Genomic DNA, 22,034 nt, shown 5'->3' with positions numbered 1-22,034 from the left:
AAGATCCTGTTAATTTTAAGGGATGTTACGACTCTTTAGTGAATTTTATATATGTTATATAATTATTCTTCTAAAACAATTTCCTTACATCTTAGAACATATTAAATATGTACTGCAAATGTTATACGCATTATAAGTTATCATTAAAATATATGCATTCATTTCTTATTGAAAAATTTGGCTAAGATATTATTTGAAATAAATCTCTTTTTACCCCTTTTTTTTACTTAAAATGAAAATTTCCCGAAATTTTCCAGAAAATGTTTTTGGGAAATTAAAATTTTTAAAAAATTCTTCATTTGAGTATATTTATGATATAAACCATCAAAAAAATTTTGGTTACGGGTTTTTAATTTTTTAAATTTCTAAAAGAATGACCGATTTTTTGTAGTGTTTTGATAACGTTCGATAATGGGATTCCTCCGGGATCATCAGTTCGAATACTTTTATTGTTGACGATTGAATACTGCTAAGAGAAATTGCATTTTATTTTATCTATGACTAAACCGAGTCTGTCTCCAAAAGTCATTTTTTTAAATTTCTATATTCATTTCATCAATGTATGAAATATCTGTTTGCTAAACACCTTTGATGATTTGAATTTCGATTGCTAGACTTTTATATGAAAAAGAAGTAGTTATTTTACCTTGAACAGATTAAATTTGGGAAGTTTGATTTAAAATTTGATTATGATTATCAATAATATTTTTACAGCCTATGTACCTTCCGGAAGACGTTGGAATACCTTTTGGGGGAGCAGAAGAGGCAAACTTTTACGTGTTGGCCACGCATTACGAAAATGAGGAGTCTTTTACAAGTAAAACATCTTACATAGATGTTAATGTTTATACCGTTTACAATATCAGTTGCATATCTGAATATAGTTAAGAATTATCATATACAGTATATTTGAAGTGAAATTTGATTGTTTGATTTGGATTTAACGTCGGACCGACTAAGTATAGGTCATGTGGCGACTTTCCAGCCTTTACTGGTGGAGAAAGACCTCTGGTGCCCGTTTGTCATTATTACAGGCACGAACGTTGAAAGAGACATTATGTAGTTAAACTAATTAAAACAACAACAACAACAACAATACTTAAATAAATATGCATTTTACTATTTATATGAGAATAAATAATTGGGATATTTTGTTTTTTAGATCTTATTGACAACTCTGGTATACGGATAACTTACACAGCAAAGTTAAGAGATCATGATGCGGCGTTCCTTTCCCTTGGAAACATCATTAGTCCTAACTGGCTTCAGTTTATACCACCAGGAGAACCAAACTTTGTCCAGAAAGCCTACTGCTCAATGAGATGCCTTGGATGGGTGAGTTATTTAAAAATACTAAATATATAAGTGTTTAAGATTGTATCGTAGTGTTCCATAATCAATGGCAGGATACTACTTCATTGCGCATCTGCAATATGCTCCCAATCGGACTGTTTAGCTTTTTGTAAACATCCCGTCGACTCGATGGTAATATTTGTTTCTATTCTAAACAAAAATGTTATAGTATCAAATGTAGTGCACCAACGATTGGCTTTAGTACTTGATATGATTTTTAAAAAGTTAAAAGTTTAACCTGAAAACGGGATACAGTAATTATTTTTCTAAATGCTCCCACTCGGACACATTCCGATTTGGAGCATTTTGCAGGTGCGCGATGACTTAGTATCCTACATTTTAAGAATGCTACAAAAGTGAATGTCTATTTTGGTTATATTCGCTCTGAAACTTTCTTGTTTATAATATAAATTTATGTGATTGAAATAAAATTTAGGAAAATATATTAAAGTGACGCGATAAAAAATAATTACTGATTCGCTTTGTGTTTCACTTGTTTAGAAATAAAACCCACCTATAACGGATAATATATATCCATCCGATTCTAGATCAAATTCTAGACTGGAAAAAACAAAAAAGGCAGAATTAATGATTGAACATTTTTTAGATGCAACTCAAATTAAGCTTTTTTCGCAGTAAAAGGTTACGGACATGAAAAGACACTAATGAGGTTACGGCTAATACAGTTACCATGAATGACGCTTGAACTGGGAATATAAAAGATATAGATCTCATTATGATTTATCATGGTTAGTGTATTTCAGGGAATTGGCAATTGCTGGAATAAAAAAGATCTAAATCAAAACAATCTAAAACATCTAGAGGACAAAAAAATCTGGATTAATCAAATCTAAACCATCTGGATCAACCAAATCTGTACCGATGGGACGTGGTTGGTGTTCAGTTTCACTCCCATTCATGGGGTAAAGCCATGAAATTACGTCATTTCACGCGCCTATAGAGGAAATCGAGCGCAGGAGAAACCGTGGTTAGCGTATGATAGGTTCATATGATAGTGAACAACAAAGCTTCCGCCTTCTGAGTACACGACGAAAAGTTGATTGTGTACGTGTTGAGTTATTCATTCTACAGTTTAATACAAAAAATTAAAATAATATACTTTTAGTTTGAATCGAGCTTTACATTAAAGCACTTTGTTTTTTTTGGCTGCTTATGATACTCGCAACATTTCGGCCTTTTCCGATGATCGACGAATGGTTCCAAATGGTATTATAAGGCTCTATACCTTGAGCTCCCGTGTTTTTAAATTAGACAAAACCGATATGAACTAATATAGAAAAGACAGTTTATATATTAGACGACTATTTTTGTAATGAAGGACATTTTTCGGATAGACCATGCCATTTGGAATGTTGACCGGAATGTCGGAAACTATGTAAAAACTTTTACCAGAATGTCAAAACCATATTACGAATGCCACTTGTACCGGAATATCAGATAATGTTCTATAAAGCTTAGCAATGACAAAATGTATTCATGTTCTTGGCTTTTTTATTTTAGAGAGACGAATTATTGTTAGAGTGTACCTATATGATTCATCACAGAGGCAACGACCAACAGTGGTAAGACATTTTTATTATCAAAAAACAAACAAACAAGAAAACACTTCATAAAATACTTAAACCTTATTCTAGTAATCGTTCAATATCTATATACAGCTGCAGTTAGTCTTGTGAAAAGAAAATGTGCTAGTTTCCATATTTAAAATTGAAATCTGGTTTATGAATAGCCACATTACTGAAAATGGTATGCCACACGTTTGTCGTACATATACACCGTCTGTCTGTCGGCGGACTGCTCTTACGTTTTCTGTTTCTTTGTGTGTAACAGCATTTTCACATTTATATACTAATGATCATTATCAGTATGGTTCGAGTTTTTGTTTGTTTGTATGCGTTTTTTTTTCTTTCCATTTCATATTTTACATGATTTTTTAATCATAAATCAGTCGGGTTATTTTATCTAGACCAATTATAATGCGGGATAACATAGATCAAAACAATAGTCGGCGTAAACATTAAAGGCCCATTATGCTTCAGAAATGTTTTTTTATCTTTATTTTCTAAAACATCATTTATTATGTCCTGTTATAGTTTCAGAAAAGTTACTTATTGGCGAAATAACTGAACCATCTTTTGCTCTTTTTTTTGGCATTATTATAGGTATAATGTTTTAGTATTTTGTATGGAAGTCAAATAATATAATTGCTAGTTTGTTTACATTTGCTACTTTCATAACAAATAACATCTCATTTATCTGCACTTTCTTCAGCTGATAATCTTATAAGCTCTGAAACCATTATCTAAAAACTATAAAACTCAGATTTGCCCTTTCTAAATATGGAAAATAAAATTATATTTGTTCCCGATTTTATAAGATTTAATGTGCTATTTCCCTTGTTTCATTAATGCGCTACTTCTCTGCTTTTATGAATACGCTACTTTCCTGCTTTTATGAATACGCTATTTTCCTGGTTTTATAGATACGCTATTTTCCTGTTGTTTTCTTAGATACGCTATTTTCCTTCATTTTTTTCTGATTTTATAAGATTTAGTGGGCGAAATCCCTTGTTTTATAAGTGCGGTACTATAAGTACTGTGGCTTTATAAATATGCCATTTTCCTGGTTTTAAAATTTAGATGCGCTATATTCCTGATTTTATTAATGCGCTATTTTCCTGGTTTCATAAACATGCCATTTCCTTGAGTTTTTATATTTTAAATACGCTATTTTCCTGGTTTTACTAATGCGCTGTTGTCCGGGTTTAATAAATATGCTAATTTCTTGGTTTTATAAATGCGCTTGTTTTAGTTAATAAATGCGCTATTTTTTCTTAAACTTTAAACATTTAGCATCGTGCATTTATCGGTAATGTAGCAACTGATTATCATTCAAACCGCGTCGTTAAGACAAATGTATCTCCTTTGAGTGTTCGTATAAACATGTTGTTTTTTTCTAGAGATGAACACATTTATATTAAATGTCTAGTTCATATTCATTATTTTTAATTGTGGATTTAACTGGTTATTATAGTCTTAGACTATAGATAAATAAATAGTAAAAGGATAAGACTTTGGTGGCCCTTTTAAACAAAACGATTTTCACCTGGGTTAAAGGTAGAGTGCAATAAATTTAAATATATCAAGACAGCTAGTGTTTCTTTTCGCGTATAACATCAAATTTGTTAAAACGGAAAATGATTGATTTATTCTTTGTTAGTTTAAGGTATACATTTGTATAATACATTTTGCACATCATACATTTGAAATGAAAATGGCACAAAGAAAGAAATGAGCCGCGTCATGACAAAACCAACATATTGGGTTTGCGACCAGCATTGATCCAGACCAGCCTGCGCATCCGCGCAGTCTGATCAGGATCCATGCTGTTCGCTTACCAACTCTATTACAAGTAGAAAAACTAATAGCGAACAGCATGGATCCTGATCTTACTGCGCGGATGCGCAGGCTAGTCTGGGTCCATGCTGGTCGCAAACCCAATACGTTAGTTTTGTCTTGACGTGGCCCAAATGATTATCATTCAATGTATCAACAAATCTAAACAACTGACATTTGTCTTTCTTTTATTCACAGGGTGGTTGGACGGAGTATGACGAACTGTGCCGTGGATATATGCTGTATTACCCAAGAAAACCAATTGAAGGCTGTATGAGCTGGAATAATTATGATAAACTCACGAGTACTGATGGGCACAAGATAAACGGAACTAACGTTTTCAGGACGCTTGTAAACACAAACTGGAAAGATGACCGAAAGATGAGAAACATTCTAAGACAGACTTTAGATAAATCCTTGGAAAATGCCCAATGCTGGACATCATCCCCGAAAAGAGAAATTTCCGTAAGTATTTATTTAATACTTTTTATAACCATAAAGTGAAAAAGATAGAGCTAATTAAGTACATACATAAGGTGAAAAAAGATAGAGCTAATTTAGTATATACATAAGGTGAAAAAAGAGAGAACTATCGAAATAACTTGTAATTTTCGGGTGTGAAATATATCTATTTCAAATTACATTATTCAAATTGAATCTGCATGCTGGACTAAGCAGTACTTGTTATCATAAAGGATTTACAGCCATGTGCCAACTATCAGACACCTTAACTACTGAAAACCCGTTCTCTCACTTAAAGGTCCATAGTAAATTCCTCGTACACCACAAACGTTGTTTACAAACAATATCATATTATTATTAAATTGTTGTTTTTTTTCAACGAAATAAAATATCACGGAAAAAACCATGAAAAGTTAATTGCTCATACCATGTCTCCTGCTGTTTTTTTCTTACAAAGATTGATGGCATTTATAAATATTTACTTTGCTTTAAAATGTTATGTTTTTATTTTTTCAGTATGCAATAGATTTTTTCCGACAACCGAGAATAACAAAAATCTATAAAGAACCACAATCGTCGACTTGTCAGGGTGTGTAAAAAGAAATGACAAAGAGGAATGTTTAAACCAGACTTTCCTTTAGATAACGCTAGGAAAGTTCCGCTGACTAGAATTGATTTTTTTTGTTTCATTGTCTTTAATGATACTGCCTTTGATTTCAAAATAACCACCAGGTCATAGTATTTCAAATTTATATCCTTCTTTAAACACTTATTATGAAAAGAACTAGCTTCATAGATATGATGTGACGTTTATTTTTACATTTTGACATAGTTTTTGTTCCTTCTGTTAAAAAAAGAAAAACAAGAAGAAGAGAAAAGACAAATGAATCTTAAAAAACGATGCATCTTCTCCTGTGAGAGACATAATGATGGCATAAACATGAATAATAAATCATCTGTAAATGCGTTTTCCTACCAAATATAACTTTTTATTGTAAAACGCCATAAAGATGAATTCTAAAGTAAAGTACTTTCTGACATTTTCTCACATCATCAAAAAGTCATCACTGAAATGGTGCTTAAGGTGACATTATGCCTATCTAAGAGTAAATTGTGAGTGTTCAGGTACAATTGAAAGTATGTTTTTATTTTGTTACATTTGTTAAACGTCACCTGAATAATCAAAAACCACAATGACCCACATGAATAAATATCTATTAATATATTTCGGAAATTATTGGCAGTGCTCTATTTATAAAAAGGGAGAGGACCACTTCTTTATACATAATAGTACATTGTATTAAGTCTGTTTTATATTTCATCTTAAACATTTGACATTATCAAATATTGTTCAATCGCCATTGTAATAGTCAATCTTTTAAAATATACAACTATTTAATCAGTTTGACATTGAAAAAAAGAGCATTATGTCATTTTGACTGTGTGTTCGACTTAAGTTTAAAATAACAGCATAATAAATAGTTTGATTTCTTTTCAATATTTTTTCACAAGGTCAAATGAAAGTCTTCAATAATTATCACGGAGTTATGACACAAAGAAAGGGAAATCAAATGTCGAATAAAGAAGTGTGATTGTAATGAGTAAATACATGTATGCTTTTCACTTCATGTCAATAAATATGTTAACGTTAATTTTTCTTCATTTTGACTGTGATAGAGTGCTTCTTAACGCCTCATTACGCTTCATTATGCCATATTACGCCTCATTATCAATTATCGTTACATTCATCTCCTCACTCATGAATATTTATTACCACAATTCATCTCATTATCAGTCCGTTAACGTATGTATGTAAATATAAACTATGATTAAGGAGTTATTTTTATATATACCTGAAATAAATGTTGATAGTGACAGTCATTAATTGTTTTGCTTTTATTCATAACACCCCCCACACTTTCCATGTTGATAAGTGTATGATTTCGAATATTTTCGAGACTTTAGCCTTTGGTCTCATTTATACATTTCGTATCATGATGTATATATGATTTATGTAAAGTGTATTTATATAAAGAGACCACAAAAGTCTGTATAAACTATTCGAAAAATGAACTGTTTTAAGGCTTCTTATTATGTTTCATTTTTGAAGTTATGTAAATAATGTCCTGCCTAAAGCAAAATGCATTTATGTATAAACTTGTTTATATGATTTCAATATAAAGTTCAGTTATTCTAAAAGCTGCTTTAACTTTAAAAGTTTTAATTTATGACAGGTTAATAACCACTTTTGGCGGTTACCAGTATATACCTAATTGTAATAAAACGAACAAGACGAGCGAGCAGTTATCGTTTTCAATTGGCTGTACAGATTTACGTAATACATTACATACATTATTTACTTTAACGTTTTCATCTACGAAATTGCTTTACCTAAATAAACAGGTATTTGCTGAATCATATATTGTGGTACAGATTGAGGTTAACCAAAGAAGATAGGAAACTTAATCGCTGATATAATTAACAATCTAGTAGATGCAGGATGGCGAGCCATCGTGACTTGGAAAAAGGAAATAGCGGACTTTTTTAAAAGCCCCGACTAAAGTAGTCTATCTTAATTGATTTGCTTTTAAAGTGTATAAAGCCGTGCATCTTATAAAGTGCACAATCCAAGTGCTTTATCCGTTCATCTTATAAAGTACATAAACCCCTATAACATACAAGGTGCATAAACCAAGTGCATAAAAGCCTACGCCCCATAAAGTACATATACACCTACGCCCTATGAAGTACATAAACCCATACAACATATAAAGTGCAAAAAACGCCTACACCTTATAAAGTACATAATTCCCTACATATTTTAAAGTGCACAAACCACCATGCATAAACCCCTACATCTTATAAAGTACATAAATCCCTACACCTTATAAAGTACATAAATCCCTACACCTTATAAAGTACATAAATCCCTACACATTATTAAGTGCATAAATCTCATCATCTTTTAAAATGCACAAACCAAGTGCATAAACCCGTACACCTTATAAAATACATAAATCCCTACACCTTATAAAGTACATTGACCACTACACCTTATAAAGTACTTAAACCCCAACATCTTACAAAGTGCATAAACTTTTACATCTTATAAAGTGTATGAACCCCTACACCTTATATAGTACATAAATCCCTTCACCTTATAAAGTGCATTGCATCTCATAAAGTGCATAAACTAGGTGCATAAACTCCTACACCTTATGTAGTACATAAACCCTAACATCTTATAAAGTGCATAAACCCCTGCACCTTACAAAGTGGTAAAACCTTACACCTTTTAAAGTGCACGCATCCATACACCGATAAAATGAAGTCAGTTGTTACCTACTTTATTGATAATCTTTTTAGACTTGAACGATTAAGGTAAATGATCTGGATTTTTTTTTAACTAATTGTCCGTCTAAATGTTTCATTGGTAACACTTTTAGTAGAGTAAAATAAAATCTATTTAGGGTTGTCAGAAATCGATAAAAACATTTTCTGTACTGACCTTTCAATGTATGCTTTACATGTCCTTTTTTCAAACTAAATGTTTCATTTTACAAATCATCACCTGATATTTATAGGTCATGTATTTATAACAAATTCATGCACGTTTTATGTTCGTTAAATTAAATTGTATTGTATCGTTATGAAGTGTTTCACTGAAGTAAGGATCTATTTACTTTTAATAAAATATCAAAGACCTTAAAGGGACGCCACTGAGGTTTTTTGATTAGACGCGTCTTGAAGTTATTGTTCGAGATTTATGTTTCATTTGATGAAGGTCTGCCTATACCAATAACTTGTGTGCAAAATTTCAGATCATTTGCTCACTCTGTTTTCCAGAATAAGTATTCAACTTGTTAAAAAATGACCCAAAAATTGAAAAAACGTTACAACGCATTTCAACCAAATGGGAATAAGACTTAGTGTAGCACAATAATACAATTTTCTTTTTATTTCAGAGTATATTTCTAAATTATCTTATTTTAAGTGCCCAAGCTGTTCTAAGTCAGAAATTCAATTTATGTTTTAGACCTGATTAGAGGTCCTTTAAAAACAAACATAAAGGCAGACAGATATTGTACGAGTGTTGGCTTGTAGTCAAGGAATTTGATATAATTAAAAAGGGGGTATTACGATTTAGTCAAAATTATTTCATTATATTTTATGGTGTTTAAAATAGTCGTTTTAATTCCACTTGAACTTACCATATTAATTCAATTTTTAATAACGTTTGTACATAATACAATTTAACAGGCTTTATATATAAGTTTTTTTCCAGATTATAAACATATGAATAGGTTTCTTTTGATGTTCGTCTAAATACAATACTCCGCCCATAATTCTGTATGTAAGAGCTATGCGAAACTCAGATATATTCGTAACAATGGTAGGATATTTCGTCATCACACACCTGCAAAATGCTCTCATTCGGACTGTTTTTTTTGTCAACACTAAGATATTTCTTTCATTCTAACAAATCGTTATAATATCAAAAAATATTGTAGCGCACAAAAGCCTTGCTTTATTACTTGATATAATTATATAAAAAACGTTTAAAGTTTTACTGTTTGGTTAAAACTTAACAAGATAAAAAACTTTAAACTTTTTTTTAAATAAATAAAAGAATGAATAAACTATGAATGGAAAGCTGCCTTCCCTATTACAGGCCAATTTAAGTTGTTGTTTTTCCTTAAAAAAAACAACAAAACAACCCTACCAGTTTTTTAATGACACTATATTTTCCTATTGTGACCACGTACGTGTGTATAATTTTAAACATATCTATTTTGTATGAAGTCAAAACAGTTTCATTCTATATTTACAAATAACCTGTGTAGCAATTATCAATATTTTCTAGTATCAAATTTGAGCATAGAATGTAATAGAATCTTTAATAATGAGTATAACAATTTTATAGTGTCCTATGTTTTACCGCTCTAAAGCATTTACACTGTTGCGTGTTATTTAACAATAACGTAAACCATACTTTTCCCTTTAGAATCGAAAATCCTTTTTTCCCCTCTTATAAAACATAGAACAAAATCAGCGTTTTTTTTATTGTAATCGGCAACACAACATGCCACTGTCATGAATGGTAAATACAAACATGATGTCCTTGAATCGAAGACAGTTATAGTTACAATTGATGAATAATTAATTCATGAGCCGATGGAATCGGAATACCTTTTTCCTAATGCTTTGTTTTAAGCTATTCATTGTTTACTCAATTACGAAGGACATCTTTTTTCAAAACGGTATATCTTAACAAAATACATATTCTGATCTTGTATTGGATAAATTAAAGCTGTGTGGATTGAGTTAGGCGTTTTCGGGTGAGTATCATTGATAATAATAATAATGCAGTTATCTATTTGAGCCGCGTCACGACAAAACCAACATAATGGGTTTGCGACCAGCATGGAGCCAGACCAGCCTGCGCATCCGCGCAGTCTGATCAGGATCCATGCTGTTCGCTAACAGTTTCTCTACTTGTTATAGGGTTTGTAAGCGAACAGCATGGATCCTGATCAGACTGCGCGGATGCGCAGGCTGGTCAGGATCCATGCTGGTCGCAAACCCATTATGTTGGTTTTGTCGTGACGCGGCTCGTTTATCACATAAATAAGACTACTTTGTCACAGTGCGGTCATGACATTTGTTCTCATGACAAATTAAATAACGAGATAAAGATATAATTATGTTACGCAAAGCTATATAACTCTCACTGCGAGTGAATTGAATTTTAAAGATGGTACCTAGTATTCAAACATTAAAAACCTTTTGCTACCGTTAGTCACTTAATTTTGTTGCAATTTGGTAGCAAGTGGAATGCGATACGTCAACCGTTTACGTTGTTTTACAGAGAGAAAAAAAAAACGTTTATAACGTATTAAAACACAGTAATCAGTATTGTAAAAAGTGTTGATCGATGCATGTGAAAATTTGTTTTAGTGTACATAACAGGTAACGTTAATAAATACATTACACTTTTCAAAAAAAAAATAACGATAAAGAAATATGTTGGTTAATCCAAGTTAGGTACTCTGAAAAATGCAGATGTAAAACACTATATGACATATTATACCAATTTGCCTTATTTTTGGACTTACATATTTATATTTGGCATTTAAAAAATTAAACATATTTCTAACAGTTTTTGGAACAAGGTTATTGTTTTACAGATATGATATAGACTATCTCTTCATTTTCCATTTATTATATTCTTGTTTGAACTTAATTAAATAGCAGTTGTCTAATGACTATAAAGGTTATTAATAATTACAGCAGAGAACTGACTAAAGATGTCGACCGCCACCCCCACCCCCACCCTCGGAAATTATAGTTTAATAACTGCATATAGTGTTTAAGGCGAGTCGTGGTCTCATGCACTCTTAGTTAAATCCTGAACAATGATTATCTTTGAACATGTTTACTATTGTATCGAGATGTAAAACCCGCCTTTTAAACAAATACGTATCTATTAATTTATTGTGACAGATAGAAGAAAACAAATATTGATATGATTACAATTTAATTTTCACATTTTCTTATGAATGCATTATTTAAATTTATACATACGGACAAGAATGATAAACTATGTTACGTGACGTAAATTAGAGACAGTTACTGCAGATTGTTTAACTTTAAAATTGTAAATATATTTATTTTTTGTTGTTTAAACTGTCAGCGTTAAGCTTTATTTGTATACTTAAAAGATGCTTATTTTGCCAAAACAGGCTATATAGCGATTAACAGGATTTCCAAAGATCAAATTTGAGCATGGCATCTCTTTGGTATTAATTGACACGTACGTTATTACTTAATCTGGCCCAATGTGCAATGTGATAAATATTTAAATGTAAGTCATTTTGAAGATAAAACATAACATTAATCATCATTTCTCTGCAGCAGTTTATCTCGGACAAGAAGTCTTATGGTGAATTGTCTCTCACCTCTAATTTAGAAATCATGTGGGATATGTGGTCGGTCCTGTCTCTTGCTAATCAGCATGCAATTTCTGCTTAACTATCCTTGAAAGCCAGTAAGGCGGACCGACAGCCGTGATGTTACGACCAAAAGTATAAACAGATAATCGAATAATGTTAATTTTACTATAGAGAATAGTTATAATAAAGAATAAATGCTTCTTAACGACTAGACAATTGATGAACAATTGTATTTTTGTAGAATTCTATATTTAGAATGAAAAAGTCGTGGATCTTATAGTCATTAATCTCTAAAATACATATATTATACCTGCATTTCTATATTTAGAACTAAGCCGGAAATCCTAACAAAAGGCTTAATCATCAACGTATATGGTGATGAAAAATTATACCAAATTTAATAATAATATATACAAAAACATTTAAAAATCGGTTTACCGTTCAGAAGAAGGAAAGCAAAGAAGTTATTTAATCTAAACGCATTAACTTTAAACTGCTTGGTATAAAGTGTGTATAATAACCGATCAAATATGCTTTTAATTCGCTTTGTTTGATTTAATAAAGAACAATATAAGTATAATAGTAATGTACTATGAATAGATGTATACAAAATGTCACTACGGACTTAAAAATTAGTGAAAATATAGTAATAGCATTAAACAATTGGCTGGTCAAGTTACGGGTTATGAAAACAAAAAAAGAAAAATCTTTAGAATAATGCAGTTTATCTTTATTTAAAAAAAAAAAAAAAAAAAAAAAAAAAAAAAAAAAAAAAAAAAAAAAAAAAAAAAAAATTTTAAAAAAAAAAAAAAAAATTAAAAAAAAAAAAAAAAAAAAAAAAAAAAAACAAAAAAAATTTTTTTTTTATCTTTTTCTTTTTTAGCACAACAGTTGAATATCCGAGTAAACAATGGTTAAAATTCAAATCATTTGAATATTATATAATATCAGGAACGTTCGTGCTAACTAGTGTGTTAGTATTTCTATCCATATGACTGTCTAAAATCAATAGAATTTCGTTATTGATAAGTTATATATAATTTGAGTATGCTTGAATTGCTGAACAGTTTTACATAATTTGTCGAAAATTGACTTTCAACTGCTTTTGCCGGTGTATGTGTGGGGGAGGGGGGGGGGGGGGCGCTCGCTGGGCGGGGTTGAGTGGGGTCATGAGAGATGTTTCACTGCCTCTTGTATCTAAACCAAATGCAGGCTGAAATTCGAACGTTTTAAAATATATAAGTGTCCGATGTGTCTCCTATTTTTGAAATTATTGAAACAAACATATATTTCTGTATTTCACAAACATGAAAGGTCATTTAGTATTGATGACAACAACATTGAACGTTATAAATTTAATATGATCGTGAAATAAGATCTATAAGCAATCACTTATTCTCTTTTGTGATTTTCGAAAGAAACATGAAAGTATCGATGTAATTTAATTCAATCACGCGATTAAAGACCCATTGATTAATATCACATATAATTTAAAGGCCCACTAAGCCAATTAAAAAAAGGAAACAACTATTAAACAAGCATTTTTAAAAGAAAAATTGCGTCCTTTTACATTTTCAAAAAAGGTGTACGCTTTTGCCATGTTATTGAGTCATATTTTGATTCTATAGCAATTTGGCAATATGTATAGTTATGTGTTTTGTTTTGTAAAGAAGTCAAAATATCACTTTGTTTACATTTTGCTACCCTTATGACAAATTATTTCTCTTCCAACTGATAAGCATCTTACATACATGTATTCTGAAATACATTAATACAACATTTTAAAATATATATTTACATTTTCTAAAGAATATTGTATGCATTCATTCCAGAAACAAAATGTGTCTTATGAATTGACCGATATTGTCAATGCACAGTTTAAAACTTTAAACGATACAGGAAGATGATTTTTTTCTCTTTTCAGATTGGTTATATCTTAGTAATTGGGAAGTCATAAATCAAGGAGCAAAACATGTCAACGGCTGTGTTTTGTCTACGGACTGAAGATCTGTCATGGCAGGATCGTACTATTAACATAGAGTTTATGGTCGCACCAGCAAAGTCACAGCTCCTTTATAATAAACATAAAGGTCTGAAAACAAAATTTGAACAAGAAAGTTATTATCTAGATAGGGAAAAGAAATCGTTTATGAATCATTTAAAACAGAACGTAGACTTTTGGAACGTAAAAAAGAGAGATATCCAACGCGCAATGAATATCATCAATTCGTAGAGCCTGCCGGTGACAGCAGACGACGGTTTAGTATCACAGGGGTGATTATCCGCTCACGCCAAGGTTGGAACAAGAACGATCCACTGAATCAAAAAGAAAATATGACGACGACATTTATAATAGCAGAAACCCACTCCAGAAATTATCAGAGAGTCTGCCGGTGCGAGTACGGCGCTCTAAAGATCTCGAGGATTTTTATCTTATAAGCAAACAAAAGAAAAAACACCAGGCAGCTGGTTAGCGCCTGTTATCGTCGCCTGATATTGCGGCAATTTCACCGTGTGTTTAAACGCGCACATAACACACCGGGTAGAACATATTCTCCAAAGAAGAAAAATCTGTTAAGATTTCAAAATTTGGGACTAGTTCAAAACTGATGACGAGAAAGAAACTCAGGGAGTTGAACAGTTGCCTATTTCAGGATGCGCAAATAAAGAATTTTCTAGCTAAACAGACGAGATTTTAAACAAAAGTGAACCTTACTATAGTAACAGATAAAACAAAAATGGAAGAATGCAAAAACATGGACACAGCGAGTGTTAGCGCGTCGTAAGAAGAACAGCGTTCATTTGAATATGTCAAAACTTGAAAGAACGCTTTTATGATTTCTGTATTGACGGGAACTAGCGCAGAAGAGGTTTTTTGACAAGTTGGTAAAGATATACAACTAAACCTCGAGGGCAAGGTGGTACAAAAAATGGCAAGGTTGTTCCTTGAATTACACAAAACAGCCCATGCATAATAGTATTGACATGGTGAACATAAGAGAAACAATTCGTGTTGTATCTGGAAATGAAAATTATAATGAAGCGAACGATAATAGTTTAGTTTCTTTTAAAATATGAACAGATTATCCAAGAATAGGATCAGATGTATTTGGCAAATTCAGCCAAATTTATCTTCCGGTAGTTTGAGTACGGGTTTTTGACGGGTTCTAGCAATTACTCATTGGACATCATAAGTCGGAGTTCTTTGTTAATTTTGTTGTGCGCAAATTTTAAATTCATGCTCTCATTCAAATTGATAAGTATAGTTGAAAAAAAAAAAACGTTTGAATATGTATACTGTTTATTGCAGTACAGAAATTTTTGCGCTGACTCAAAAGTCAACAGCTCCGCCTTGCAGCACATTCGTTTGCAAGTTTTTGTTAATAAAATCACGTGTATATATTCTAAATGAATTTCATACCGATGAAATGCCTATCATTCCTCGTCATCTATTGCCATTTTAAGTAACGCACACCGAAAAGCACAGACTCTTGTGAATGGTTTAGTACTTAAACTTGGAAAACTGACTTTTGTTTTGTGACTCAGAGTCTCATAGTTAACCATTTTGTTTTCTGATCGAACATTTATATACAATATAATCATTTTTGATATGAAAAAAAGAGAAGAAGAAAAGAAGAATTGTGTAAAAGCTACAAAAAACTTTTAATTAATCACTTTTAGTGTATCTTAATAAGAGATCAAACTAGTTTTTTAAAAATGAATTGACATAGTTAAAAATATGCGCATTATGTATATTCCCAAATGCGTTGTGACCTACGAAAAATATGTACATTATTTTAGATTTTTGACATTGGATCATACATTCAATCTTGAACCTTTGATAATTACAAATTGAGTCTAGATAACAGATATAAACGAAATATTGAAGATAACACTTTTTTTCAAATTAAAAATCATTGTCATACATCATATTTAGTTCCTGACTGTTTAAATTATATTATTCTTATTTATATATCTCTATATTGCTCAAATGAGAATAGTAAACTAGAATATTTTTACGAGACACTGCCAACTACCTTTTGTTAATCGTTTGAAATATTAAACCACCTTTCTTAAGACATTAAGTCTTGTTTAAATCTTGTTAAATAAATGAATTCATATGGCTTGTATTCAAAACCACATATTCCACTCAATATTAATTATAAATGATACTTTGTACTTTGAAATCGTTGTTTTGTTTATAAATGATCTAGTTTTGAAAAAGCGCGACAAAACGACAAACCAATAATTTTGTATTTTCTATGTATAGGTTAGAGTGCATATTGGGTGTTCTTCGTAAATAAGAAAGCTAAAAAGGAGCGGAGCTTGCGAAGCGACTGTAGCTTTCTTTTTTACGAAGAACATCCAATATGCACTCTAACCGGCTTAGTGCACCGCCCACTTGCGTATCATAATATAAAACGTCCAGTTTATATAAAATCTGTTCTATTAAGATTTGTAACATGAAAATTTGAAAAATCCTCGTCGGTGATTGGCTTAAAAAAATTGGCGAGCACTAATTAAATAATCATCGTAGAAAAATGAAAGCCGCATTGAATTAGAATGTTAAATCACACACGGGCACGTTTGATATGGTTGCATAGATAAACATGAAAACTGATATATAAATCAGAATATTAGTTTTTCTTGCATGAACGTACCATGTCAAGATGAGTTAAAATATTTCAATAAAAACAAATATGAGAAAAATGTACTAAGATGTAAGGAAAAGTAAAAAGTTTCAAGATTCAATATTTTACATATAATGTGCGATTAATGACTGATTTTCTCTATTTTTTTAATGACTATATTTCTACTGCGTTACTAACGCAGGTTATTTATGCATATTTTGACCACTTTTGGAAAGTTACGTGGTTTGTAAGTGCCATTGATAATGTGTGAATTGCTTCCTTCTGGTTACATTACAATATTACACATTCAAATACATTTCAAAATTTTCATGAAAATAAGCATTAATCTGGAGGTGTGCTGCTTTCAATAAATCTAGTTTAGGCAAGTTTCTATTGAGTCAAAGATTACGGTTTTACCGTATTATAGAACCAAAAGTGTGAATGGAACACAACCTTCGAGAGTGATATAATCCACAAGAACATCATGCACAACCACTTCTATTTGCAGTACATTTGCCGTAATTATACATATTAAAGATTTCATCATCATTTCATCAGGCTAGATCACTCACTGCGAAAAAGATATGGATATACGGAAGTGTACGGAATTCCGTATATCATTAATATACGTGTAAGAATACGGGAAACTTGAAATACGGAGATGTACGGGATCGTATATTATATCAGTCCGTACATGACTAGTCATACGAACTCCGTACACTCGTAATATACGGTGAACTTTGATGTACGAAGTCCGTATTTTACTAATATAACGGAATTTTTATAAACAAGTCCCGTATACATTTACTAAAATACGAAATTCTGTATTCGTGCAAATAACGGATTCTGTATATAAGAAATAGCGAAATGAAAATTTACTTCTGAAAAGCCTATTTCCTGTAAGAGTAAAGAAATTGTCTGATTTATATTTGTCAGAACCATTAGACAAGTTTACACAATGCAAAATTTCCTTGAGTTATTAACGCGTCAATTGCGTACAAATACACAGAACATGTAAGACAATCCACCTGTAACATGGCGAAATATTTTAGCTCATACCAGCTTGGTGATGCTTTTTTAGCATACACCCGCAGATAAATAGCGAATTCTTTACAATTGCGAAGTTGACGATTAAGATAGTTAGTTTCGCATGTTGCATCAATGGTTGAAATCATGCTATTTTGCAATTTCCATTATTCATTTCATTATAATATTTATAATATAAGCCAAACATGAGAAAATGATAAAGTTGAATTGTGATGTTCAAAACATGAATTAATTATAAAAAATCGTGAATCTGTGAAGTTAAAATCGTGAAAGTTAAATAATTGTGAAATCACGAAGATGAAATCGGGATTGTCACACAGCAATTAAATTATTATCGGTTGATATATGTCCTATAAAAAATATGGCTATACATTAAATAATACCATAATCGGCTATACTATTGCTATGCATGAAAGAAAACAACAATGATATATTCATTCTATATTCATTTCATTCATTCATTCATCATTCATTCATTCATTTCATTCATATATTCATTCATTCATTCATTCATTCATTCTTCATAATTCATTCATTCATTCATTCATTCATTCATTCATTCATTCATTCATTCATTCATTCATTCATTCATTGAATCAATCACCCTTCATCATTCATTCATTTACGTTATTCATACATTCATTTATTCATTCATTACTCATTTATTTCATATATTTTCTTATTTATTATTTATTTATTTATTTATTTATTTATTTATTTATTTATTTATTTATTTATTTATTTATTTATTTATTTAATCTTTTATTTCAGGAAAACAAAGATTTGCGTTTCTGTACAACAAGTGTTGAATAGAAAGTCTTATGTTGTTCTATGGAATATAAATCCGTGGGTAGATCCGAATTCCCCATTTTTGATTCTTTTCGCGCGGTCTCATTTATGACATAATATTGTGTAATAGCCACGTGCTGTATTGCCATAATCGAAGACAATACTGATTAAGTCGGATATTGATCCGGATATTGATCATAAACGCAGCAGGGTATATCAAGTGTCGGTTTTCTCCGATTAGGTAAGTTAGCGCAATTGGTGTTGAATTTCTTAACGGTATTTTTATTGTCAATTTCTAATATAATTCATATACGAAATAAGGGAATTAAATAACCGAGTCTCTATGTGATTTTGTTCCAGATATTATAAAGACTCTAACCCGACATATTAAAATGAAACAGACATACATGACATAGCTGCTATATTCTTTCCAATGTTTTTGCAGCGTCGTGTTGTTGTTATCCTTTAATTTGGCGGAATTCGTCATTTAAACAAGATGACACAATTAAGATTTATCTTAAAGTAAACTTTAAAGTAACTTGCCGCCAGGTCCAATTATATCTAAGTTAACAAGCTAGAATCAGATGGATGTCACTCGGGGTGTATGTACATGTATTGTTGATAGATGATGTCAAATTATTCGAAATAGCATATCTTGAAAAATATCATCATCATCTCCCGAGTTTCCTTGTCTCCCATCAGCCCTGTTTCTGCATAATTCGGTGACTTGAACATTGTTCAGGAAAGGGGAACATGACCGTGCTATGTAAATTAACATTTGTTACCTTGTTAAAATAAAATTATGTATCTAGGAACAGTTTTTGTAAAAGTAAATTTCTGTTTAAAAAAATAAAAAATTGTCTTAGTTTGATTTTTAAAACTCAAGTTAAGAACATACTAAATTATATATTGATAGTAAAATTATTTTTTAAATTGGACTTTTCGAATTTTTACTGATACTCCAAATATTCTTATACTAATAAAGTTTTATTTTAATTATGAAAATCCGCAGATAATGTGAAAGGATCTTTATACTTCATTTATGTGTATAAGAAAGTAAGTAAGTAATTTATTTTAATGGGGATACGGACAAAAGCCCCCCCCCCCCCCCCCCCCATCTAAAAATGACAAGGTGGACAAAAGCCCCCCCCCCCATGAAATTTACACTGTATGACAAAAGCCCCCCCCCCATCAAAATACAGGTAGGACAAAAGCACCCCCCCCCTCCTCCAGTCCATCTCCGTCTATTGAGAATCTCGTCAGTTTAAATCTGGAACTTGATGTATTTTAACAAATAAATTCAATTGTTTTAAAAGATATTTTACATTAAGATTTAAATTTAAAGGTACAAAAGTTCTAATTTGATTTATTGTGTAATTCGTACTTATAGTTCATTGATGTTTTATGTTTACTTTATTATATATTGTGCAGTTCAAATGTAAATGAATATTTTCAGAGAATCGCTTTTCAAAGCTTATCAAGGAAATAAAAGTGAAAGACGCATACTTATCTAGATTTATTTGAAGTATAACCCAAGTCACGCCCGTTTAACTCACAACGAGTGAAAAATGTCCATCGGTTAAAATGTTGTGAGCAACTTCCGTTCCTCGTTGTGAGCACCAATCTATGACGTGTGACACGATAAACAAGGTGAGTTTTTCATAATTTTTGAAGATAACAGACATTTATGTAAAAATATCGGAATGCAGTTAGCTAGCGATGTGTTTTCCGAGTATGCACATGTAAAGATATTGCCTGTTGGTTGACAATTTGATGGAAATACCGTGCGACGCAGTCACTCCGGGTAGCTGGAAAACTGGAGACAACTTCTCTCTGGACCTAATTTAACATTGAAAACGTCGATTCTGGTGACGTTTTGTGCGTTCTAACCTAAAACAGATGCCCACAAGTCTTCAGCGTAAATTATTATCTGAAAGTCTTCATAGAAACGAAGAAATACCCTTTTTTGCTTTAATCCTCGTTGTGAGCACCATAACCTCGTTGTGAGCAAGACAAGCGCAGTACATGTCTGGTTTTAATATGTAATTCAAATGGCGAGAATACAATTTTCAATCTACCAAAAGCAATCAAAACGTTTTTGTACAATATTTTTTCTTTGCAATAGTTCTTCTTTTTCTTTTTTTAAAAATTATTCTTCAAATTCACAAGTCATCAGATTAACAGAAGAACTAATCAGTTGGGGTAAATCAGGTTTTTTATTTCGTATAATCTAGTGTGGCTCGAGTGAACATTACGGGGAGTTTATGAATATTTCAACAATTCACAATCTGTGTGATGCACACATACATGTGTTTATCCTGAGCTTAAGACTGACCAAGGTATGTAAAACAAGAACTGTCACGGTAAGTTGACAATGCCCCCGAAGTGGTGCTTTGTCCTTTGATTTATGGACCAGATAGATTATTTGTTTTTGGACAATTAGATCTTAAATGTGAAGGTCATTCAAGGTCAATGTGAAATAAATATAGGTCTGTTGAAAGGCCTTGTCCAAAGAGGTATTGTGTCCAAATATGAATTAATTCCATTTACTAATAAAAAAGTTATGACCAATGTTAAAGTTTTTGGATGTTCTAGGTCATTCAGGGTACAAGATAAAAATAATACAGATCAGTTTGAAGGTCTTGCCTAAAGGGGTGTTGTGTCAAAATATGAGTAGAATCCGTATACTAATAAGGAAGTTATGACCAATTTTTAAGTTTTTGGACAATTTGACCTTCAAGGTAAAGGCCATTCAGGGGTCAAGGTAAAAAATACAGGTCCGTAGGAAGGTCTTGTGCTAAGTGATGTTTTGTTCAAATATGAATCAAATCCGTTTACTGATAAGGAAGTTATGGCCAATGTTAAAGTTTTCGGACGGACTAACAGACGGACAGTTAAAAACTAATATGCCTCCCTCTGGGGTATGCACAACGTCTTGCAAAGAAATGCTGCTGTGCAAAAACGTTTTAATTGCTTTGGTAGATTGAAAATTATATTTTCACCATCTGAATTACATATTAAATCCATACACGCACTGCGCTTGTCTTGCTCACAACGAGGTTATGGTGCTCACAACGAGGATTAAAGCAAAAAAAGGGTATTTCTTCGTTTCTATGAAGACTTTCAGATAATAATTTACGCTGAAGACTTGTGGGCATCTGTTTTAGGTTAGAATGCACAAAACGTCACCAGAATCGACGTTTTCAATGTTAAATAAGGTCCAAAGAGAAGTTGTCTACAGTTTTCCTGCTACCCCGAGTGACTGCGTCGCACGGTATTTCCATCAAATTGTCAACCAACAGGCAATATCTTTACATGTGCATACTCGGAAAACACATCGCTAGCTAACTGCATTCCGATATTTTTACAGAAATGTCTGTAAT

The 22,034-nt window shown here is 31.5% G+C and overlaps 2 protein-coding genes across 2 annotated transcripts; both read left to right on the top strand.

Annotated features, from left to right (window-relative positions):
- The first annotated feature begins 680 nt into the window (after window positions 1-680).
- Window positions 681-2,231, top strand: LOC132727512 (dopamine beta-hydroxylase-like). Its single transcript, XM_060713048.1, has 3 exons — window positions 681-817; window positions 1,163-1,335; window positions 2,118-2,231. Exons 1-3 carry the CDS (start codon window positions 718-720, stop codon window positions 2,205-2,207), a joined length of 363 nt encoding a protein of 120 aa, XP_060569031.1. The 5' UTR covers window positions 681-717; the 3' UTR covers window positions 2,208-2,231.
- A 603-nt stretch (window positions 2,232-2,834) lies between these two features.
- On the top strand, window positions 2,835-7,114 carry LOC132727511 (DBH-like monooxygenase protein 2 homolog). Its single transcript, XM_060713047.1, has 3 exons — window positions 2,835-2,936; window positions 4,968-5,234; window positions 5,748-7,114. Exons 1-3 carry the CDS (start codon window positions 2,835-2,837, stop codon window positions 5,826-5,828), a joined length of 450 nt encoding a protein of 149 aa, XP_060569030.1. The 3' UTR covers window positions 5,829-7,114.
- The last annotated feature ends 14,920 nt before the right edge of the window (window positions 7,115-22,034 follow it).

This window comes from Ruditapes philippinarum, unplaced genomic scaffold (genome assembly GCF_026571515.1).
Source record: "Ruditapes philippinarum isolate M1 unplaced genomic scaffold, ASM2657151v2 ctg16269_1_1_1_1, whole genome shotgun sequence".
Taxonomy (NCBI): Eukaryota; Metazoa; Mollusca; class Bivalvia; order Venerida; family Veneridae; genus Ruditapes; species Ruditapes philippinarum.
Note: the sequence above shows the minus strand (reverse complement) of the source record. Positions and strands in the feature narration are given on the sequence as shown.